The sequence below is a fragment of the Giraffa tippelskirchi genome, chromosome 4 (assembly GCF_054371585.1).
Source record: "Giraffa tippelskirchi isolate mGirTip1 chromosome 4, T2T-mGirTip1v1.2.pri, whole genome shotgun sequence".
Lineage (NCBI taxonomy): Eukaryota > Metazoa > Chordata > Mammalia > Artiodactyla > Giraffidae > Giraffa > Giraffa tippelskirchi.
The window spans coordinates 72,119,827-72,145,240 of record NC_137278.1 but is presented as its reverse complement, the minus strand read 5'-3'; the positions used below and the strand labels follow the sequence as shown (position 1 = coordinate 72,145,240).

The following is a 25,414-nucleotide window of genomic DNA, read 5'->3' as shown; positions in this document are numbered from 1 at the left end:
ATGTTTACAGATGCACGTGCATATATAAGTATTTTTTACAAGGAATGAACAGGCCCTTATCAAATTCATGACAGTGGTTTTTTCTGAGAAGGGTGAGAGTGAGGAGGGAAATGGAATGGAAAGTATTTTTTTAAAAGAGGATTCAGTTCAACAAGCTATATTTTATCTCAAAAAACTTTTTTAATAAAGACTCATATAGGGAGTGGATAAGTATTCACCTACCACGAATTTGATCCCTGATCCAGGAAGATTTCAGACGCATATGCCACAACTGAGCATATGCACAACTGAGCAGCACTCTAGATAGAGCTGGAGGGCTGCAACTTCTGAAGCCTGAGTGCCCAAGAGCCCGTACTCCACAAAAGAAGCCACCTCAATTAGAAGCCTGGGCACTGCAACCAGAGTAGCCCTAGCTCACCGCAACCAGAGAAACTCCGAGCACAGCAATGAAAAACCTAGTGCAGCCAAAAATAAATGAGTAAAATTTTTCAAAAGATTCATATATTGTTTGTATGGTAAATAGGTGTAAATTTTTTTCTTCCAGTCTTTCATTTGCTTTAACTTTGTTTTTAGCATCTTTCTTGCATAGAACTTTCAATTTAGCTTGTATAGTCAATTTCCTGATTTTTCTTTAATGACTTTTGGATTTTTTTGGCCTTGCTTACACGAAAAGTACTTTCTTCTTATTCTTCTATGGTTAAACAAAAACACTGAGCTCTTACTAGGAGGACACATTATGCTAAGTGAAATAAGCTTGTTAAAAAGGACAAATACTATGAAGTATCTAATAGTCACTCACAGAAGTAGACAGTAGAAGGGCCAGGGGAAAGAGGAAATGGAGAGCTGCTACTCAATGGGTATAAAGTTTCAGTTATGAAAGATAAATTAAGTTCTCATGATCTGATATACAATATCTTGCCTATACTTAACAATACTGTATTATATACTTAACATTTTGTTTAAAAAATAGATCTCACGTTAGATATTTTTACTACAAAATTTTTTTTTGTAATTAAAAAATGTTTGTGCTCTTTAATCATTTGGAATGTATTTCTTGTTACTGTACAAAGTAGGAAATTAACTGAATGTTTTTCCAAAGGAATAATCAAATAGTCTCAATATCATTTAGTGAACAGTAAATCACTTCCTTATTGATCTGAAATACCACCAGTATTATAAACAGACACTTGAATTCACAGTGAAAAAAAACTCTACCTCTTCAAAAGCATTAACCAGTTTTTATGCATCTGAAATCAATTACTGGGAATCATCACATGAACTTGTCATCAACATGGTTTACCTTACGCTGCATAGTATAATTGCTTTTTTCCCCTCAACCAGTCACAGCCAAAACAGAGTTAAAAAAAAAAAATTAAGTCAATCAGTAAGAAGTAAATCATAATTTTATTTGCATGTTCTTTTTAACTAAGACAAGTATTCTAAAAAAAAAAAAATTTAATTTCTGTTTAAACTAAGGAATTACAGAAAAGTTTATCAGATCAATAGATTCAACAAATCACTAAACTGAAAAATGAACAGAATGAAAATAAAATTCCAGAACAAGAACAGATACCACCATCACCACTGATTGGGAGTAAGGAAATCTGTGTTTTAATTCCAACCTGAACAAGTGAATCAACCTCAAGAATTGGCACTATGGTTCAATTTCCAACATTCTATAATTTCTAATTTGCCATCTCTAAGATTTAATTAAAACACCCAATACTAACAGCTGCCACCAAAGTACCACCTAATCTTTAGTGAGATGTTATTTACACCAGTACAGGTCATTAATCTAACTTAAATTCATTTTCTCTAGCTATCTTCTGAGCACACAGAAAAATAACTGAGCAACATTTTTAAGACTTTCAGTTGTGTGAAAGTAATTTTTTTTTTGAAAAACTGAAGTATAGTTGATTTACAAGGTTGTGTTAGTTTCTGGTATACAACAAAGTGATTCAGTTTATTTATATATATATATATATGTGGGTGTGGGTGTGCATATATCTTCTTTTTTATATTCTTTTCCATTATGGTCTAGTACAGGATATTGAATATAGTTCCCTGTACTATACAGTAGGACCTGATTTATCTATTTTATATGGATATACAGTAGTTTGTATATGCTAATCTAAAACTCCTAATTTATCTTTCCCCACTGTCTTTCCCCTTTGGTAACCATATATTTGTTTTCTATACCCATGAGTCTGTTTTGTTAGCAAGTTATGTGTCGTATTTTAGATTCCACATATAAGTTATAACATATGGTATTTGTCTTTCTCTTACTTTACTCAGTATGATAATTTCCAGGTCCATTCATGTTGCTGCAAATGACATTATTTCATTCTTTTTTTTTCTTTAAATGTCTGAGTACTGTTCCACTGTGTATATGTGCCACATCTTCTTTACCATTCATCTGCTGATGGTCATTTAGGTTGCTTCCAAGTCTTGGCTGTTGCACACAGTGCTGCCATGAACATTAGGGTGCAGGGGTCTTTCAAATTCGTTTTCTCTGGATATATGCCCACAAGTGGGATTAGTGGATCATATAGCAACTCTATTTTTAGTTTTTTAAGGAACCTCCATACTGTTTTCCATAGTGGCTGCACCAATTTGCAATCCTACCAAATGTGTAGGAGGGTTCCCTTTTCTCCACAATCCTCTCCAGCTTTTGTTACATATAGGTTTTTTAATGATGACCATTTTGACTGGTGTGAGATGATTTCTCATTGTTGTTTTGGATTTGCATTACTCTAATAAATAGCAATATTGAGCATCATTTCATGTGCTTGTTGGCCACCTGTATATCTCCTTTGGAGAAATGTCTGTTTAGGTCTTCTGCTCATTTTTTGATTGGGGTTGTTGTTGTTATTGAGTTGTATGAGCTGTTGGTATATTTTGTAAATTAAGCCGTTGCTGGTTGCATTGTTTGTGAGCATTTTCTCCCAGTCTGTAGGTTGCCTTTTAGTTTTGTTTGTGGTTTATGGTTTCTTTCACTGTGTAAAAGCTTCTCAGTTTGATTACTTTTTGCTTTTTTTTTTCTATTGCCTTGGGAGACTGGCCTAAGAAAACACTGGTACAATTTATGTCAGAAAATGTTTTTTGCCCATGTCCTCTGTTTTATTGTGTCACGCCTCATATTTAAGTCTTTAATCTGAGTTTATTTTTGTGTATGATGCAAGAGTCTTTTAACTTCACTAATTTTCATGCAGCTGTCCAGTTTTCCCAACACCACTAACTAAGGAGACTTTTCTCTCCACTGTGTATTCTTGCCTCCTTTGTTGAAGGTTAACTGACTGGTAGGTATGTGGGTTTATTTCTGCACTCTCAATTTTGTTCCACTGATCCACATATTTGTTTTTGTGCCAATACCATGCTGTTTTGATTCCTGTAGCTCTGCACTATTGTGTGATGTCTGGGAGAACTACGCCTTCAGCTCTGTTCTTTTTCTTCAGAACTGCTTTAGTAATTCTGGGTCAGTTTACGGTTCCATGTAAATTTTAGGATTATTTATTCTACTTCTGTGAAAAAGGCCAAGGGTAATTTGATAGGGATCACATTAAATCTGCAGATTGCTTTGGGTAGCATGGCCATTTTAACAATATAGATTCCTCCAATCCAAAAGCATGGGATATCTTCATTTCTTTGAATCATCCTCAGTTTTCTTTACCAATGTTACCTAGTTCACAGCATCTAAGTCTTTCACCTTTCTTGATCAAGTTTATTCTTAACTTTTTTACATGCAATTTTAAAAGAGACAGTTTTTCACTTTCCTTGAAAATAATTCTTAATTTACCCTTTAGCTTGTTCCTCTTTAAGGTAACACTTACGTTTTCCTAATACACGTTTTTTTCCAACCATTCCAAAACTACTATGATACAATACCATGTGTTTACATGTGCACACATACTTTAGGATGATTCATTCAACTATACACCAAATCACTTTCTGCTTAATTCTTCTGGCTCAACCCTTCTTAGTTACTACTCATTTTTTGGTTATTTCTACAAAGATTGAAGCCCATTTGTTTGTTCCTTTTTTCTTAAATAGACTATTCAAAATAATTTGACTTCTATTTTTGGTTTTTCAAGTACTCAACCTTATCACCTTTTAAGAACTCATCCATGAAGTTAATATGCTCAGTCACTTAAATCAGTGATTATGTGAACAAATTTGAGTCCAGGAGAGAGAAAGGAAATAGAAAGAACCATTTAGTAAGCATCTATTTGCAAATGTCTAGCACTATTTTTACAAGTTGTAGATTCCAGATAATATACTTTTAAAAAGTTCTCCCAATTGCCGCAACATCAATATGACTCCTTCATAAAAGAATGAAATGTTTAAATCTGGCTCTGTTGTTCTTGTTCTCTCTTCACCTACCAGAAGTCACTAGTACAGAAAAATACTTTACATTTATCTGTAATCAGTTCTTCATAAAACCATGCTGATTATTGCCTAGAATCTACATTTAATGACTGGTTTGCCTTAAACCATATTAGTGTGTGTTCATGCTCAGCTGTGTTCCATTCTTTGCAGTCCTATGGGCTCTGGTCCACCAGGCTCCCCTGTCCGTGGGATTCTCCCAGCAAGAATACTGGAGTGGGTTACCATTTCCTACTTCAGGAGATGCTCCTGATCCAGGGATTGAACCCAAGTTTCCTGCGTCTCCTTACATTGGCAATCGGATTCTTTACCACTGAGACACCCAGGAAGCCATAAACCGTATTAGTAGCCCCTACTATAAAAACAAAACAAAAAAGCCAAACAGTTCACCTCATTCAATGAAAGTTCTAGTGTATTTTGAGGAAAATGCTTGTTTTCTCCCAGTTTAGGTTTATAAAAAGTCTATAAGATAATCAGAAGACTAGTCAGGTGAGCGTTGAGATGAGTTAATTCTGAATGTAATTCCTAAATTTAAACTTCAAAGGTCCATATTTTTTGAAAGACACTCCCAGGTTTTTTTTTATTCCCAAACTCATTAGATCCCACAATCCAAAACTTCTTTGACTATAATATCTTAGAAAGGAAAGGATGTGGTTTTTAAAAAAACTGGCAACGACGAAACGATTTCCCTTAGCAATTTCTGCTTGAATTTAATTAACTGATAGCCATTAATTTCTTCAGCGCTAATACCAGTTTTATGAAAAGAAAATATTCCCCCATATAAAATTATCAAATACACATGAACCCTTACCACCAGGGTATAGAACAAGCATCCATCTGTTGTGAACAATAATAAATCTTTTATTCGTCTAATTATTCAGTTCGTTTGCTCACTAAATTTCCATCTTTCATCATTCAGTCAGGCATGCAATTAAAATTTTATTTGTATGTATTTACTACCATAAATCTACTGTCACAAACATCCTGGAAAGACAGAATCACTGGCTCAAACTTCCAAATATCAAATTTTGTTTTAGATTCTGAATTCTGACTTTCTGATCATCAGTTATCCTCATTTCCTATATATGACACAGTTATATAACTACCCTAAAGTTATAATGAATACAAAACCCCAAAATGTCCATAAATCAGCATTTAAAACACACTTATAGCACTGAAATACGTAGAATTTTAAGCTTTTATTCACATTTAAAATGACCACGTGAGGACTATGTCATCAAACCAAGTAGAATGACTTCACATCACAATTAGAACTATTAAATTCTTTAAACACACACACACACACACTCCTCCCCCTTCCAGATTTCATACAGTCTTTGAAAAACAAAAAATTACAGGAAGGATTAAAAAAAATCATCTCACCTCCATCATCCTAAGACATCACTGTTAACATTTTACCAAACAATTTTAGACACTTCACAATATCAAGAGTACACATTCCCTGTTTCACTGTGTTTATGTGTATGTTATCAAAGTATGTGTACGATTGGTATGTGACATTTTTCTAGCCCTCTAAAACCAGACTTAACTTTACAGACTCAGATTAAATTCACTACCTCCAGATCTCCCAGCTCAGTTTTTCAGCATTAAAGATTTCAGCTAATAGGTTCTCAAACCAAATAACTCAGAAATAGAGAACAGGTTCCCTGTAAGAAACAGCAATAGAGATACTGAGACAGAATCAGAAAAATCCATTAAGGCATCCTGAAGAGTTATAACTACTAGGTATGTGGGATTACAGATGCTATGAAAACCCTGAAAGGGTTGTTTATTTCTGCAACTGAGCTTAAATTCTAGCAGCACAATCTAACTTTACCCTATTCTCAGTTTCTGGATGTAAGGGCAAAACAGTGAACGCAGTGAAGGACAAACACCATGAAAACAAGACGAAGGACTCGACTCGGGCAGTTTCCTTCACTCGGTACTCGTTTCTTTCTCAGTTACATCAAAGCACCACAACCTGGCTTAACACTTGGGCTGCAGTGACTTTCTAAGTGTGGCACAAAGAAGCCAATGAATAACTAAAGGGTAAAGCACACAGTAAAGAGTAGGGAGTCATAACAAAACTTTATCTTAATAGCATTGAACTGAAAAACCCGCTAAGAGACTATGGTCTTGCAAACTGTCTAATGATAAAGTTACAAATGAAACGCCAGATACACACACACACACACGCTCCTTCTTAAAAATATAAACGCCAGATACATACACACACACACACACACACACACACGCTCCTTCTTAAAAATATATACCAGAAGACAATGAAAACAATATCAACACATTTATTTACAAGTCATCTTGATCTGAAATGCTATTTATATTCAGTCTCTAGAACACTACCGTCACCCAAACTTAGATCTTGCTGATTTATATTGGTAATGCAAATGATACAGAAAGGGTTTCAGAGCATTTCAGAAGTCAACTTATTCAAAATCTCCTAATTTAAAAAAAACTACTGCAAAAAGAAGAAACCACTGCAGAAAAAAATAAGCAAGCCACTTTGAAAAGCTCCTATCCCTCCCAAATTTAACAAGCAACAATTACTGAATGTGGCTATGTGTTAAAAAAATAATAATAAGATAAAATAGAAAGGAAGGTGACAATCTTCACACTGCTTGTTGCAGACAAGAAAGAACAACTGTTAGTACTAACACTGGACTGTTAAGTGCTGAAAGAGCAGACATGAAATAATGAAATCTTACTCCTCTGGTATCTAAGGCTACTGTATCATCAGTTTCAAGCAAGTAGTTCCTTAAGAACAGAGCCCATCTGTCATTCTCAGGGGATACTTGTATCATAAAATGTACAAGCTTATAAATCACTAGCACTTCAGCACAAGCTTTCACTTGATGAAGAACTTATCAATGATGCTGGCAGACGGACTTTTACACCTTCTTCCTATGCGAAAGGAATGAAGAGATCTGGTCAAGGACTAAAAACACAATTCTGAAAGCAAAATGTGCCACAATTTTTCTGTGAAAGTTTTATAATTTAAAAATAACTTGAATGTAAGGTAACTAAGGATAACCAAGTATGCAGAAAAACAAGAAATAAAATGAAATAACTGACCAAACAATATCAAAATATTTTCACAGGAGTTAAAAGGATAAGTTTAAAAAAGTAGTTAGAAACAGTGTTCCAAACTGAAATAGAGAATCAAAAATATTTATGGGAGTAGTAAAGAGAAACAACAGTTTTTGGAATGAAGACTCAAAATCACAAATTAAGCTCCATATTAGTTTTAAAAATTCTTAAATATAAAAAACAAGATTTCCCCTCTCCTCAAAATAACCTAACCTATGATCTTTGGTTGCAGAATTGATGCTTTTGAACTGTGGTGCTGGAGAAGACTCTTGCGAGTCCCTTGGACAGTAAGGAGATCAAACCAGTCAATCCTAGAGGAATATTCACGAGAAGGAATGACGCTGAAGTGCCAATACTCTGGCCACCCGATGGAAGACCCGACTCATTGGAAAAGACCCTGCTGCTGGGAAAGAGTGAGGGAAGGAGCAGGGGGCAACAGAGGATGAGATGGTTGGATGGCATTACCAACTCAATGGACATGAGTCTGATCAAACTTCAGGAGATAGTGAAGGGGTAGCAAAGAGCCAGACATGACTTAGCGACAGAACAATAATCTTTGGGGAAAACTTCAGCATATTAAGTTGATGGGTAAGCTTCCTAACATTGGATTGTTAAAGGAAGTGTGTGTGTGTTAGGTGCTCCGCCATGTCCAGCTCTTTGTGACTCCATGGACTGTAGCCCACCAGGCTCCTCTGTCCATGGGATTCTCCAGGCAAGAATACTGGAGTGGGTTGCCATTTCTTTCTCTATGTTAAAGGATACACAAGTGAAAATATCTCAAGATTTAAGAAAAACACTAGTATCTGAATTAAATTGTTGTAACAACATAAGGGGCCATATCCATATTTGTCTTAAAGCGGTTTTTTCTTCCATTTCTTACAAAGTAAATGGAAGTTTTGCCCATCTAGCATGTTGGTAATATTTTATTTCTTGATCTAGGTATTAATGATTACACAGACATGTTCACTTTGCAAAAAGGCAACAAGCTGTATCAGTGATTTGTGTGTACTTGTATACTTTCACCAAAACTTCAAGTTAAAAAAAAGCTCATAAAAATTATTTCTACAACTTAAATTGTAGAATTTCTAATTGTATTTCTACAACTTAATTGTAATACTTGTATGTCTACATAATAATTGTATGTCTACAATTTAAATATAGTTATATTTATATATAGTACACACATATATAGATTATATAAAGTTATATATCCATATCCATATGCAAGCTGCTCTGGATGCTCATGACATCCATATGCCATGTCCAACTCTCTGCGACCCCATGGACTGTAACCCGCCAGGCTCCTCTGTTCATGTACAGTTTCTAATCCAAATGACCATTGCTAATGTCAATGACTTACACATATTGTCATTTGTACCTGCTCAAATTCTTTCTCTTTTCTCCAATCAACTCAAAATTACTCTTTTGGGGGAAAGAAGTAAAACTTCAGAAAAATCTAAGGTTCAGAAGTACTTCATCAGGGAAAATAAACATGTAAGGTAAGCGATTCTTGAAAAAAAAAAACCTTCCAGTCTCCCTCTGCTCTGATGCGCTCATTTTGCCTGTGAGAGAGCACTCCTTCCTAGAAAGTCTTTCTCCAAATTGCTTATTTTTCCTATCAATTTTACTGGGCTTAAAATATCAAAATTTGACCTAATCAGTTTCTTCAAATTGCAAATCCATTTCAAAGGATTACAAAGGTATCAGTCACTCATACACAACTGTGTCTACTTTTTTGGGCCTCCCAAGTGGCACAGTGGTAAAGAATCCACCCGCCAACGCAAGAGACGCAGGTTAGATCCCGGGGCTGGGAGACTCCCTAAAAGAGGAAATGGCAACCCACTCCAGTATTCTTGCTTGGAAAATTCCATGGACAGAGGAGCCTGGTGGGCTCCAGTCCATAGAGTCACAGTCAGACATGACTAAGGACACATACACACACAACTTTTTAAAAACTGAGGCGCAGCAGATGCACAACTATTAGGTAAGTTTCAGGTGTGTTATAAAAGTTTCAGTGTATGACACAGTGATTTGAAGTCTTGTGTCTACTTCTAACAAATAACTGTAAGAAAGTTCTTCTATATAAAGAAGAAAAATGAGCAACTCCACAATTTCTTTTATCATACAGTTTGCCAAAAATACTAAATTCCAAAATATACTGTCTTCACCCATTCTCATTTCCTTTAAACCAGTCTTCTTTGATCTTCTCTGCCATGATACAAACTTGAATGACTCCCACTTGCCATTGTTAAATTCTACTCACTTATTTTCTTTTTTCAAAAATGTAGATCAATTACTAGTAACATATGCTGCCACCAGGGAAGCACGCACACGCGCGCACACACACACCAATTCTCAAACTACAACAGGTGACTATGTCTTTCCTTTCCCCCACTTTCTTACTCCTAAGTGTTAAGTGCCTCATAAGGCCATGTGTTCCTACACATACATACACATGTATACACACACACACAATTATATAGTATGGATGCAAGATACAAAATCAATACTTGAGTGCAAAAAGAGTTCTCTTATCTAAACCCAAGTAGTCAGCAAAGGCTAAACTGATTCAAGTCAGCCAGCAACACATAGTACTAAAGAAACCAACACCAAAGGCTGAATTCACCTAGTTCCACACAAACTTTCAGCAGTCAGAGATTGATACAACCCAACTCAACCATCTGAGGGTTGAGTGTACACTAAAATAAAGCTCGATTATCACCATTACCAGAAAAATAATTTTAAAGCAGTTTCTTACCCCATTTCTACCACTCAAATTATTTCTAAACTTTGAGAAAAGCTGCCTTTCCTCACAGAAAAGATGAATGGCACCTCATCTCTAATGAAGTGTCAAAGTATACATTAAAAAAAAATTTTTTTTGGCCACACAGTGCATGCAGCATGCAGAACCTATGCCTCCTACATTGGAAGTACAGAGTCTTAACCACTGGGCCACCAGGGAAGTCCCATTAATGTTTTAAGGTTTAGCCGCCAGTTGACAGTGTTTAATAATGTTTTCTCCTCTGTTGAACACAGTCATACCATTTTCCATTTGCTAGAAAAGCAGAACATTTGACAATTGGATTTTTAGAACCTGAGAGAATAAGCAACTAACTTACATGATATAAGTTTGCTTCTAACTATGCTATCTTACTTGCGCGTCATTTAAAATAAAAAAATACACAACACATTCATTTTCAAAGTAAATATTTTCAATATTTGCCTTCAATTAAAATAAATTACGTAAAGGCAGTTAGTTGGTTTCATTTCTCTATTTTCTAAGGATTAAGTTCAAGCACATATATTAACCAAACTTATACAAAAACCTCAAGCTATGCATGTAAAGACATCAAGTTATGCATGTAAGGACAACAAATTATGGTGAGGAAAGAGTAAATAATACTTAGTCTACAAATCTGTCAAAATTCCTACTGAAGTCTAATTTAATTCGCATTTTTTTCCTTCCTGAAATAGTCCAGTCTATAACTATGAGCTAAAAAATGACTTAACACCCTTTATTCATAACTTATGAGTAATTCAAGGGAAATCTAACCTTCTTTGTACAATGAGTGCTTAGTGATCTCATCAACAAACTGGAAAAACATGTGGGCCAATCACTGCAATCTCATCTGGAAATATGAGCTAAAATTATGATCAGAAAGCTACTTAGAAATGTGAAATCGAATGATTTAACCATCATTGGCATCATACTACTATATCAGCCTTCGATTAGACAGGTGGGATAGGACAGGAGACTGATCTGCTGCAAGGTTTAGGAGGTTCCTTTCTCTGGAGGTGATGAAGATACTCAGTCAAATGTATTTCAGTATCTCCTTTTGATGGAAAGACGAGGATATACAAATCATTTTTGAAATTCTCTGCAACTTACTAAGTACGATCACTGCTGTAACAGTGATCATACAGAATTGCTAAGAGGGATGGTATATAAGAAAAGTATCTGGCACAGACTCTAGTACGTAAGAAACAGTCCTGTTTTTATTACTCCAAATACCCATTTCTTGTTTTCTTATTCTTTTTTCAAAGAATATTTCAACTCATTAGATATAAGATTACTGACTTACAATTACAAATCAGTTTCTCTGAGGTTACCACATCACCTGGACTGCATTTTGGGATATGTCAGAAACTCTTTGGTGACTCATACATATTTTATTTCTTAGGTTTAATTTTATAAATGGCTGCTTCTGTTCCATACTATTATTTTTAGTATTTAAAAGAGCCGCTATTTATTGAACATCTACCATACGCTAGGTACTTCACTATCTCTTATCTTTAAATTACTGTCAGACAAATGTTACCATCCCTATTTTAAAGATAACAGAGTAAGGCTCAGAGCAGTTACACTTCTTGCCCCATGTCACACACACACACAACTCATTAGTGGTGTGGCTAAGTTTAGAACCTACCTCTAGCTAGCTCTAACTCTGAGCTCTTCCTAACATACTATCTCCAATCGTCTCATCCCTTATATTTCACGCCTTTATAAATTTGCTTTCAGAGGATAACAACTACAATTTGGGAGTACTCTGCTTACAACCTCACATAATAACCAGTTTTCTGGAAGATAAGAATACACTTTCAATGACTGATAAACTTGAGAAATGGAAGGTCTAAAACAGAATAACCCTTCAGAGACCAATGGAACAAGATAGACACAAAATAAAAGTAACTTGTTAGGAATAAAGAGAACAGTTAAGACAGTAAGAGACATCAAAGTGAAATAACTTATTATAAATTATTTTCAAAATTAAAACAGACAAAAAGACAGAAAATATTCACTAGCTTTAAATTCTGCCAAATTTAAGTTCAGAGATCCTCACTAACAGGTCAGGATCTACTGGTCATTCTTGCCTTACCTGATAGGTCTCCAAGCTGGTCAGCCTTTCCTTGGGTTTGCCAGAATTTCCAGTAAAAAAAAAAAGAAGCAAGCAGTATAGGGACAGGTCTTAGGCCTTACCAGCATAACTGTAACATCAGTATTGTCACTATTGCATTTCTATTCCTCAAATAATTTTTAAGTGTTGAGAAAACAGCCCCCCCCCCCCCCCCCCGTTAAGTGGCATCCCTCTTATGGGATGTAAATATTTCAAAGGGTTAGCCACAAGATGGAAGAGCAGTGACTCATGGTACTTAATTCCTAAAAGAGGAAAAATCAGATTCCTTGTCCAGAATTCTTCTATCTAGAAAGATTGCAGAAATTCCTTACTCTGTAAGTAGTAGGGAGAACCTAAAGGTAAAATATAATGGGCTAGGACAACTCCACAGAAAAGTGTAACTAGGATGCATGACTAGAACACTAAAGAGCTTCCTGACTGCTCCATAGAATATGCAGCCACCGAGGAATATTTTATGTAATACTATATATACACCGAATTATTTTAAAAACTAACTTAAAAATAAGAGCAACAACTGTAAGTCCAGGATCATAGGTGAGATCTTAATCTCACAAATAGGAGATTACAGAGACTGATTATATTTTTACTCTATATGATTATTTCAGACTAGAAATAGCAAAATCCATTAATATACTGTTATAATTCATTAGATTCTTGAGCTATATATGATGACCTAGTTAAAATTTCAACACTTCAACTTTATGAATTTGCCAATAACTAGGAAATTACTTATTTTCCAAAACTTTCATATCAAGACTTTCAGAAGTCAAACTTCATCTTTTATTAAAACATAATGAGAAACTAGTAACAGACATAATAATCAATAGGTTGAATCCAGGTAGGAAAACTTGGGAGCTGAAGGCAGTTGTAGGAAAGACGTTTCAATTTTAAATCATGTGCATTTAATACCTGATCAAAGTAATCAATTTTAACTAAACCCTAAAAATGCTCAGAATACATAGCACTTCTGCAGATGTGTAAGCGTTCCTCAGACATATTTCTAAAACAAGACTGCCAAATAGATTTCATGATAAATTCAGCAGAACAAGTTGCAAAAACTCATGCAGGATTTTAAAAGAAAACAAATATATAAAATCCTACCCCACATACTTTCAGTTTCACTGAAGCTGGAATATATTACCAAAGGATTCCTACGTGGAACACAAATTATTTTCTACTAGTTAAAAGTGGTATGTGAAATCCTAAACCCAAGATTTAAAATAAAAGCCTAAAAATGCTAATGATTTGTATTCCATCTTTAGACAGTAGACCGTTTCAGATAACATGAGAGAAGACAGCATTCCATGGAATACCGAGGCTGATTTCCCATTTGGGGTGTAAGCAGATCTCCTGCCTTTAAAAAGTCCTCATAAGATTTCACTCGGTTGTTTCATACGGTTTGTTCCTTTTTCAAACACTGGCCATTACAACATTCAAATATATATACATTTTAAAAGAGGTATCAAGGAAGTTTTTAAGACTAATTAACCTCTGGGCAAAGAAGTAACTAAAAACCAGTTCCGACAGAATTTTTACTTGAAAAAAATACTTTTCTGTAACTTACTACCACTCAGAAGTCTAAAGTCCACCCTTTACATGAAATAAGTGATTTTATATATAGATTGAGTTAACTTGTCTTAAAACAGTGAGTCTCACTTCAGTTCCCTACTCTGAAAGCTCTCTGATCCACTATTATGTAACTCTATCCAAGATTCTAATGCAAGAGTTACATATCCATTAAGAGTTAGTAAAAACCAAAAGGGGCGCATGGATAAGCTTAGCTGTAGTTCCTTAATTACCTTGTCAAAATTATGAAACCTGGTATATTTTCAAACCAACAACAACCAAACCTTTCCTATTCAAACCAGAAATAGTGACACTTTGCATACTTCCTAAAACTGTTAAAAGAATATTCTTCTTGGCTAGCTTCTGATCATTATGCAAACTGTACATTTAAAATTAATTTAAAAAATGCCAATTTTCAAAGAATTACTATTTTTTTACATAACACTAGCAAACTTTTTCTAATTTTAGTCTTTTAATTCATCTTAAGGCCATTTATTTGCCCTCCAAAAAGACCCATAGCATTTTCCCTGAAGGCTAATCAGCAGTTCTTTTCCTCTCTGTGCCAACATGGAACAGTTTCTACTAGCAGCAGCAAAGCAACAATTCTACAGTGAATTTGATTTATCATTTGGTTGGGTACATACTGAAATTCTGATTCATGAACATCTTAGTCAGTTTATGGATATCAATGAAAAGAAAAATGACCCTCTGGCATGTGACTGCCAACTACCAAGTCACTTTACTTCAAAAGGAAATAGACTTTAGTAGCTAATAATTTTAAACAAATTAAAAAAAGTGATCAAATGTAAGTACCTCAACTAAGTTGAAAATACACACAAATGAAAAGATTCAGAATTAACATTTAAAAATACACAATCAGACTAAATTTGGCTGATTCACTGTTAATGTAATTAACAAATCAGTACATCTTGAAAAAGCTTACTTCTAGCAATAGAATCCTTATTATCCTAGGATTTCAACCCAAAGTCATTGCTTTAAAAAAAATTAGTCAACTCTATTACATATAGTGTCAATTCTGAGACTTGACTATTATTTGAATGAAACACAGGAGAACCCTGATATGCAAATACAAAAGGAAATGATGAAACTGTATTTTTAATTAACCAAAAAACCCTGTAAATGTATCAAAGAAGCATTAAAACACATTTACCAGTAATGTAGTACAAGACCTCTAACTGGCTTGAAAGATCACATTCTTTCAAGCAACGTATAGTAAACTGCTTTCACAAGTACTATCTGTAACAGTAACCAGTGAAAACCGTTTAAACTATTTTTCAATTATCATCTCTTTCTTTCATTTGTTCGGTATTTTGATCATTACAACAAAGAAACAATTTTTAAGGAAAGAATGTATAATTTTCAAAAGACATTTAATCTTAATTCCCTTAGCCAAAGGAGGTGTGACAACCAACGCAGGTAAAATTAACCTTAATCCGCCGACGAAAACACGCAAAATGTCTCCTAACAATTCCCCTCCTCCTTAAAACAACAACCGTACACATAAATACGGTATTGACCTCCACCCCCACTGAGAGCAGCTAATTAATAAACAGAATAGTTACATTTGGAGATCAAGGTGCAACACCCCATCTCCAAAACCTCACCAAATAACATCATCAAAGTAGAACTGAACATTATTTTTGCTAAAGCAAGAATCCAACCCCCGGGAGCCTCAGCCCTTAGACAATGGTGGTTACCAGACAGAGCTGCACAGTTGGGTCCAAATGACACATTTCACTAGGCCCTGGACACAACACACACAGGCACAAACACACGCACACTCTCCCACAAGGGGCCAGTTCTAAGGAAGGGGCGTTCAAATCCCACTGGGAGACGGAGGGGCAGCATGGTGGCGCGGGGGTATGCTAGGGGAGGACAAGCGAGAGGGGAGTCGATAGAGCGGAAGGGTAACTGCACTGCACGCGAGGGAGGGGGCTGGAAATGGCCGATGGATTCTATATTTATTTATTTAAAGGTCTTAATTTAACGGGTCCTTCCCAGGGGTTCTGTAACTAAAGCCAAACTGCGCAGCAAACATTATGAGGTTAGGAGAAGAGTCGCCGCTCCCCCTACCCCGTGACTGGGGGTGGGGGGGGGGCGGGGGAAACAAGTTCCCCGGCCAACAGCACCGACCACTCCAACTCCCCCTCTCCCCTCCTCCACAGGAAGGGGGAGGCTAACAGAGAAAAGGGGGAAAAACAAGTTCCCCAGCCAGTCCTAACCACCCGATCACTCCCAGTTGTCCCCCCCCCATCTTCCATTAGAAACAGGAGACCAAACCGTGGAAGGCAGCCGAAAAAGGAGAGATCCCACCCTTTGCCTTCCCCTCACCCACCAACAGACTCCTGCGGGGTCCGTAAGCGAGCTCAAAAACCAGAGGGATGGGTAGGGGGAAGAAGGTGCCGAGCCCCCGAAACCAAACAAAGCGCGGCCTGAGCTAAGAGCCCAGGCGAGTCGGGAAGCCGCGGCTTTTCCTGCCGGCCGGGGCCCGGGCTGAGCTGACACTGCGGCACCGGGGGACCCGCCTCCGCTCTGCCTCCCTTCTCCCACCCCCCCAGGCGCACAAGCCGCCCCCGCCCGCCCCGGCCTCCCTCCCCGCGGGTCCCGCCGGCCGGGCGCCCGAGCCGGCGGGCGGCGGGGAAGGAGCGCGGCCTTACCCCGCTCGCCGGCGTTGTTCCGCTCCTGGGGCAGCGGCGGAGGCGGCGGTGGCGGCGGCGGAGGCTGTTGCTGCTGCTGCGGCGGCGGCGGAGGCTGCTGCTGCGGCGGCTGCTGCTGGGGCGGCTGCGGCGGCGGCTGCTGCGGGGGCTGCTGCTGCTGTTGCTGCACCGGGCGCGGCCGCGACACTCGCCTGGGTCTCCGGTTGGCGGCTCGGACGGAGTTCATTTGCCGGGCTGAGGTGGCGGCGTTGGCGGAGGGACACACACACACACGCACACGCACCGCGAGCTCCGGGGCGGGAGAAGGGGGTGGGGAGAGGGGGGGAGGAAGGAAAGGGGGCGAGGGGAAGGGGAGATGGTAAGGGTGGAGGGGCGAGCGGGACCCCGAGTCAAGAGAAAGGCCCGCGGAGACAGACAGAGACCGAGCGAGGCCAGGCGGGCGGGCCTGACGCACGGGGAAGGCCGAGGCCGCCGGGCGGGGCGGCCGCGAGGGACGGAGACAGAAAGACGGGCAGAACGAGAGAAAGAAAGAAAGGGCGTCCGCCCGCCTGGGGATCCTGAGGCGAAGCGCGGCGTCGGCGGCTGAGAAGATAGACCCTGGTCCCGCCGACTCCCGAGCGGCGTCTCCGGCGGCGGGGGGAGTGGGCGGGCGGGTGAGGAAGGGAGAAGGAGGAGAAGAGAGGGAGAGAAGGGAGGGAGGGAGCAGGGGACGCCCGGCTCTTTTTTTTTTTTCTCTTCCTCCCCCCCACACCCCCTGAAAGAGATTTCAGAGAGGAATTTTTTCTTTCTTCGGCCTCTTCTCTCTCCTCCCCCCCTTCTCTCCTCGGCGAAGGGGAAATGAGTATGAAGGGAGGAGATAGGGGGAAAAAGAGGCGTCGTCGTTCCTCCTCCTTAAAGGAGCCTTTCCTCCTCCTCCTCAGCCCCGTCGCCGCTGCTTCTGCTGCTGCTCCGTGGCAGGAGGAGCCATTGACACCGCCGGAGCCACCACTCGCCCAGTCGGTCCCTCCCCGCCGCGGGGCTGGCCAGGGGCGCGGGGGAGGGCTGTGGAGCGGCGGGGGGAGGGGCAAATGGGCGGGGAAGAAGAGGGGCGGGGATTCCGGCCAAGGAGCCAATGGGAGGCATTCATACAACCTTCGGGCCAATGGGGCCTCTGCTCTTATCGCCAAGTCCCTTCCTTCAACGCCCTGTTTCCTCTCTCGGGTTTCCTCCCTCCCCCGCTAAGGAGGTGGGGGAAGGAGGAGAAGGGGAGTGTGGTGGGGCGGGTGATAATGGGGAGGTATCAGGGCATATAATAGAGCGGGGGGGTGGATGAAGCGAGCGCTAGTGCGTAGCGACGACTCCAGGAGAGGAGGTGCTCGGAGGAAAGGGCGGGGGCTGCTGATGTAATGGGGAGAAGTGATTAATCCTTCGGGTCGCCGTTTCAACCTCTCCCCGCCCCCCCATCCGATTTTTTAAGCGGAAAAGAAAAGTAGAGCGAGGTAGCCAATCTTGGATAATTGGGGCTTTTTGTGGTAGGTAGGTTCAAACTCTGAGCTGTAGGGAGCGCTAGAGATTCTGTACCCTTTAGTTAAGCTGAGGGTATTTGCTAAACCTTGAATATCCACTTTACCGAGCTTTGAGCTCGGGAACCGAAGTTAGAAGTCGGTTCCTACTTGTAGTCTAAAAGGAGTCATCTAAATCTTGAAATTGTGATTAATAGGGAATAGACCTTTGGTCAGTTTACTTATTGAAGACGCGGTCTCTATAACGTTTGGGAAAATAATAGATGAGAAAAGAGAAGTAAATGTGTTGAGTATGTGATTGTGTGATAAACGTTTTAATTTTTTTTTTTTTTTTAGATCTCACAAACTCAGAGGAGAAGAAAAGCCCCAAGGGGAATTATCTTTTGTATCTGTATCTGGTCCCCTCAAGATAATCTTTCTCCAGGGAAAACGTGTTTTTATTCCGTCGCTGTTGTTGTGATGACTGAAAAAAGTATCCTTTCTCGGTTCTTTCCGCTCTTTTGTTTATCCCCTTATGGAAATGGTAAAACTGGCAGTTTACCTGATTCTCTGATTTTCGATCTTCAGGTGATTTCTTTCTCATTTCAGTTTGACCAGGTGCTGTCTTAGGTTTGAGATGGATGGCTAAGTGGTTACAAGGTACAGTAAGAGAAGTAGGGGTAAGAGCGGGGAAGTGTGTGTTTTGGGAAGGGAGAGAGGAACAGTGAGAGCCACTGTTGTGTAGGGTGTTTGAGTCTCTAACTTGATGTATGCCTCTGGGCAAAATACTTTACATTTCTAGCTTTCAAGATTCCCTCCCTTTAAATAAGAATTTATTTTGGATTACATAATACTTTTTTTAAATTTTAAAACATTCTCTGATTTGGGGATGAGCTCTCTTTGGTCCTGACAATGGAGAAACTTAGATCTAAGTTTCCTTCTCAAGAAAAAAATTGAGGAGGGAGGCTTACAATGAAGAACTGCAAATGTTTATGGTGGCTGCTGCTGCTAAGTCGCTTCAGTCGTGTCCGACTCTGTGTGACCGCATAGAAGGCAGCCCACCAGGCTCCCCGTCCCTGAGATTCTCCAGGCAAGAATACTGGAGTGGGTTGCCATTTCCTTACGGTGGTTAGCAAGGTACAAAGGGGTAAACTTTTAGATTTGGTTCAAATAAATGTTGCGGGAGAAAAGGAAAATTACATGCTATTGTACATATTATAAGTGGATCCATAACTCTGATTTTTTCTAAAAATTTACTTTTTTTCCAGCATGCATTTATTGGTTCCTTCTGTGTATGCATTGCTATGTAAGGTGCTATGGGAGATAGCAAAAAATAAATAAATTGCAAAATATGGGGCATAGTTTGTATTTTGGTATGGTAGTTGATTTAGTTAATTCAGATGTACAGAGAAAACATAACAGTCTCTGTAGCTTATCCTTGAGTCCCCACGTTATCTCTTTTCTCTTATAGGTAAATTCTGAATCTTACAGATTTCCCCACTTGCCTGTCATTCCAAGATATACATGGGAATTGAGGGATTCTTTGTAAAGTGTACATAGACGAAATGTCACATCTTCGATATCCTAGATTTCCAAGTTGTAATAAACTTGGAATGGTAGTTCTCCGGCATGTGGCAGTAAGATGCCTTATTTTAACAAAACCAATATATTATGATAACTTTCTGATAGGTGGAAGTAAAATGCCTTGGTAAAGGGAGTGCCTTTTTCTAATTCACACAGGAACTAGTGGACTGGTAGAAGCCAGTGGGATGGGAAGGTCAGCAGGGCATCAAGGAAAAGCCCTGAGCCACGCATGCCATTCTTTGTGTTGTCCTTTACTGTGGAGTGTCTGGTATGGTCCCAAAGCAGAACTGCTAGCGTCAGAGAGAAAACTGCTCCTTCTGTGCTTTCGAGAAGTTGTGCTGCTTCCACACTGAACCATCTGCCTTGTACGCTGCAACCTCTGTCCTGACGAGGCCTCCGCACGTCCATTGATTCTCATGATGCCATTCCATCTTCTCACTGAAACGTGTGGGAACTTCTAGTTTCCCAGAATATCCCATGTAGGCCTTGATGAGCCAGGAACTTTGCTTCAGGCTCATCTACTGAGCCACCCTCCTTCACCTATATTGCATTTTTCTCCCTATGTCATGTGAAACATGCCGTTAAGCTGAAAGCAGATTCTAGAGGACTCAGCCTCTCACAGGCATGCCCAGAGAAGCAAACCATTATCCCCATTTTTCTTGGATTTCTCCATATGTCTGTGAATATTTCAACTATATACTTCCAACTCTATTTTCCACACTGAGAAGGCACAGGAAGTAAGCACACTGAGTCTGATCACCTCTTTCTGTCCGCCTTTCTTCTTTCCATGATCTCTTAGGGCCATAAGAGATGGATATTTCTAACACAATATTGTAAAATATGCATTTTAATAAAAAAGTTTTAAAAATTATTTTTATCCTTCTTGTGTGACAAGAGCTTTCCTTATGTACCACATCCTCTTCATTTTTTGTGATGACATCTACTGTGCTCCCTTTTTTGGAGCCATGATGGCGGATGGAATGCAGGAGAGAAGCTAGTTTAACAATAATGGAATATCTACTGGGAGATATTAAAAAATATCCTATCACTGGTTCCTACATATTTTTAGATTATCTTACAAAAGCATTAAACGTTAGAGACTTCTTTGTGGAAAAAGTGTTCAAAGCCATCTTAAAACTTGGGAGTTGTTAGAATAGGCCTTGGAGATCATTTAATTCTCATTTTTGTATTTGCTATATAAGGAAACTAAAATTCAAAGAAATGAGGTGACAGAAGCAAATCCCATAACTACTTAGTGGCAAAGTTAATGCCTGACAGTCCAGTGCCCTTTCCGTTCACAAGTATTATAGACTCTTAATTCTTCCAATGAAACCCAAAATATTCCAGATGGTTTTGGCCATCACCAGGTCCACCTGTGTTAGCAGATAATCCTGTCAGTTAGCTGCCATAGAAGGTATGTGTGAGAGAAAACAGCAGAAAAACATAAAGGAGATTTTTATTTGGGGGGTGGGGGGTGGGTAGCAGTCTTCCAAATGATTTCAATATACACTTAGCATAATTTCAGAGAACTGAATTCCCTCAGGGTTTGCTCTCTCTTCAAGAATATTTCTGTTTGTTTTTCTCAACTAATTACTGGTGCTTAACAGGTTAGTGTACTTAAAATTATTTGTTTATAAAACTTATCACAATAGGAGTGTGGAAAAAATAAGCTCTTTAATCATTTTAATACCTGGCAGGTGATATTTACTGTGATTTTTAAATGATACTTTTTACCATTTCAAAGATTCAGCTTCCCCTTTCCCTGTCATTCTATCATCTAGTCCTAAGCCGTCAGTACTCAAGTCAGTTACATAAGACACCTGAAAACTGTTCACTCCTTTTATGTCATTTAGGAAATTAGTTTGATCTGAATATGGTTTTCCTGAAGGAATAACCAGCTCTGTTTAAAATGTCCTTGTTAGAGTATGAATGACTTATCTCACTAAGCCGCAAAAATTCATTCTTTAGTACATGCTCAGATAATATTTTATCAATTAGGAAGTGAAAATTAACTTGGAACTAAGAATTTAAATTCAATGTATATGTGGGAAAACCTGGTAAGCATGCAATCAAATGATCCTCATAACGGAAGTTATCTGTAAAAAAAATTATAGAATCTAACTTTAATACCTTTCCCTGTGGAATAATAGAGAAATTATCAAAAGAAATTATGTTCAAGATTTAGGATGGGCTGTGATAGACTGGTGTTATATCATGGAAGGACTGGTAGGTGACTGAACTGTGGGCAGATGTGAATGAAAGACAGTGACAGAGCTCTGCTACCTACTGGCTCTCTGACCTTGGCCAAGTTACTTAACCTCTCTATGCTTCAGTTCTACATCAGTAATATGGGGGTGATAATAGTCCTCGTTTCATGGGATTGTTGTGACGATTATAAAATGCTGAGAAGAGTGTTCAGTACGCAGTAGGAGCTCAATAAACTATTAGCCATTATTGTCACTGCTGTTGATACTGATGTTATTTCAGGCACTCCTTGATGAGTTTCAAGATTACACATATTATATGTAGGGAAGCAGGTATCGCTCTTGTTATAAGGAAATATGACTAGAAAATGGTATTAGGAAAATGTTTTAAAAGAACAGGGAAGAAAACACCAAAAAGAAAGAGGCAGAGCAACAATCAGTAGAGATCAGGCATGGGTTGAAACTGGTGGAAGAAGACCTCTGCAGGTTGTTTCCACTCAAGCAATATTTGGACTGAGGATCTTGTGGCAGATGCAGAATATTCTTTCACTATGGGAGCCTCTGAAGAGGCAGTTTATGGAATACGTTAGGAAACAAATGCATGGACCTAGAAAGAGGAAGGAAGGGAGAAGGGAAGGGAAGAAAAAAAAAACTGCAGCTGGAGTTTTGTCTGTGTTATTGAAAAACTGGACTCATTTAAGTAGTATGTTGGGCTTCCCTGGTGGCTCAGCTGGTTAAGAATCCGCCTGCAATGTGGGAGACCTGGGTTCGATCCCTGGGTTGGGAAGATTCCCCTGGAGAAGGGAAAGGCTACCCACTCCAGTATTCTGGCCTAGACAATTCCATAGACTCTATAGTCCATGGGGTCACAAAGAGTTGGGCACAACTGAGCGGCTTTCACTTAGTATGTTAAAATTTAAAAATTCACTTTGGCCTCCCTGAAAGGAGTAGGAATTATGGAAAGAAATGGAACATAGGTGGAAATAGAAATAGCAGTAAGTAATACATGAAGTGGTTCAAGTTACTCAAGGACTAGAGAATTTGAAACATAAAGGAAGAGGATTTTAGAGGAGCATTTGTCAGAGGATATATGAGAGCCTCTATGAGCCTGAGATTATGGCCTCTACAAGCATCCACAGAAGCTTCAGATTCAGGAATTTGTTGAGAGTGATCCAGCTAAGAAACATTTCAGGAAAGAAGATCTTGGAAGCAAGGTTAATAGACCTACGGAGTTCTAAAACAGGGTATAGTGGTAGCAGCTGTATCATAAAGTTTAAAATTATTTGGGATCCTACTAGAGATCGATACATACCCAGAGAAGATCTGCTATAAGGCTATAGGCATGGATTATAGGGTTGTCTATTATTAAATGTGTCGTGCTGAGTTTACCATGGAAAGGGAAGCTATGTCACTCAACTGAGACCAGGCTCAATTTAACAGTGGGCTTCCAGGCCAGAAATACCAGACTCCAAGGGAAGTGGAAATAGAAGTGTTCAAAACATGGGAAGGATCTCAAGAGACAAAAGGAAGATTTGGGTGTGATCTAGTAGACATTGAAGATGCTGCCACTGTAAACCTCCTCATGGATCTGTACCCAGTTGGGCTCTGTGCCCACTCTTGAGTTAATCTCTGGCAAGCATGAGAGGATTACTCTTAGGCCAATCAGAATTTCCCCTGAAGCTTCAGAGGTGGTCAGCTGTATGGAGGAGATGTGGGTACCTTTTTGCAAGCAGGAGAAAGACATTATGTAGAAAGTCAACTCTGACCTTATTGAAAGCAATTAGGTCCTATTATGTCACAGTTAACCTCCTGATGGGAAATGTATCCCAGCTGAATTTAAATTCACATATAGTAGTTGGAAAACTGACGTGTTCTAATAGGCATCTTGGCATGGCAAAAACCAAAATGGTGTTCTCCATTTGTTGTTGTTCCCTTTTACATTATTCCCCTTCTCCCAGATAATACTCAGTCTGCTGCAATCTCTGATAGGCAACAACAACAAGGATCTATATACTGGGTTTTAGGAATATCATTTTGTTTGCAAGATGTTGTTACTGCCGGAGTCACATTTGCTTTTACATTTATGGGATACAACAGTTTCAGGTGGATTATTTCAGTTTTGATGTTACTGAAGGTGCTACACCCATGTAATGGAAGAAGGCTCAGGGTGCAGTGGCTGCTGAAGGAACCCAAATCCCAAGGCATTTGAGGGAGAATCTTCTGACAGAGACTGAAAAGATCCGGAAACTAGAGAGAAGAGTAGTCAAACTTTATGGTCTTTTGAATTTAACTTACTATAGGAAGAGGAATTCATTTTGGACTTGAATTTCTGTAGTAATTTAATAATGGGGAGGGCTTCAAATTATTCCATTTTCAACCATTCTTTGTTGTTTTATTTGGACTTGTAAGAGTAATCTTCTCTGTTGACCAGTTTTGGGCAATATTGTTAGTCATAGTTTCAGATGAGAAATAAACTAGGGAGTGAATATTTAGTCTAGGGTACAGGACAGTCTTGGAGTTAAATTGATTAATGACCTGTTTTACTTCATTTTAGGAGGACTAATTTAACTGTGCATCTCATTGGCCCCAGGAAGTTACAGTGAGGAGAAGTGGTAATAACTGAGGGAGCTGCTGGTCTCTCCTAGTTGGACAATCCTGACTGAACAGAGGTTTGATTATTAAGGCCTGTTGTTAAATAGAGAATAATTGGGTATGTGGGATGTTGGTCAGTGTCTCCCCTTGCATTTCTGCCAGAGCTTATGAAGGAGGAATCTTCCATCTAAGCTTCTGTCTCAATCTACCCTCCTATTAGATGTTCCACATAGAAGAAGTGACTAGTCTGGTCAGAGACTGGGGACACTTCCTAGAGGAAGGGAAGGTGACATTGAAAGACACTTTCCTTCTTTATAGCTCCTAATGCCTGCTTTTTCATTTCCTGCCAGAGGAGCAGCAGGCTGTTTTACACATATGTGTTAGTCACTCAGTCATGTCCGACTCTTTGTGACCCCATGGACTGTAGCCCGCCAGGCTCCTCCGTCCATGGAATTTTCCAGGTAAGAATACTGGAGTAGGTTGCCATTCCCTTTTCTAGGGGATCTTCCTGACCCAGGGATCAAGCCCAGGATTCCTGCATTGTAGGTGGATTCTGACCTACTAGGGAAACCATGTAGTAAGCAAATCAAGAGGTAGGGTGGGAGTGGAGCAGTGAGGGTAAACTTCTCTCCTCAGGAGGCCTGATCCTCTTCCTTTCCCCACTTGATTCCCAAATTCATGGGTCTGACAGTCCAGTGTCATCCTGGCACTTGGTCAGATATGTGCACTTGATTCAGCTCGGCTATTAATACCTAAGAACTTGAGTCTTTTTCTTACCCTCACTCTTACTCTTCTCTCTTCTGGCACACTTGAAGAAATCGCAGAACTTAGATTTGGGATTGGAAAAGCAAGAGGCCTCACTTAGATCTCTTGGCCTCCACCCAACCTTGACTCAAGCTTTA

The 25,414-nt window shown here is 39.2% G+C and overlaps 1 protein-coding gene and 1 long non-coding RNA gene across 10 annotated transcripts in view; one reads left to right on the top strand and one right to left on the bottom strand.

The window, feature by feature from the left end:
* FBXO11 (F-box protein 11) overlaps positions 1–17,704 on the bottom strand; it is a 113,184-nt gene extending 95,480 nt beyond the window's left edge. For 2 of the 7 annotated variants that reach the window (XR_014082284.1, XM_081591236.1), the window contains exon 1: positions 16,652–17,704. Coding sequence is in view for 4 of the 7 variants with exons in the window: in XM_081591236.1 (XP_081447362.1) it covers positions 16,652–16,877 (226 nt within the window). In the remaining 3 variants the exon portion in view is untranslated. Of the gene's footprint in view, positions 1–12,368; positions 12,399–16,329; positions 16,501–16,651 lie in introns of those variants that run through there. The other 5 variants (XM_081591240.1, XM_081591237.1, XM_081591239.1 and 2 more) reach the window with 5 other exon arrangements.
* On the top strand, positions 17,150–20,591 carry LOC145545900 (uncharacterized). 3 transcript variants are annotated; one of them, XR_014082312.1, is made up of 3 exons: positions 17,150–17,304; positions 18,490–18,625; positions 19,979–20,591. It is a non-coding gene; the product is annotated as an uncharacterized LOC145545900 (long non-coding RNA). The 3 variants fall into 3 exon arrangements; XR_014082313.1 differs by lacking the exon at positions 17,150–17,304 and adding an exon at positions 17,863–17,899; XR_014082311.1 differs by lacking the exon at positions 17,150–17,304 and adding an exon at positions 17,863–18,129.
* The last annotated feature ends 4,823 nt before the right edge of the window (positions 20,592–25,414 follow it).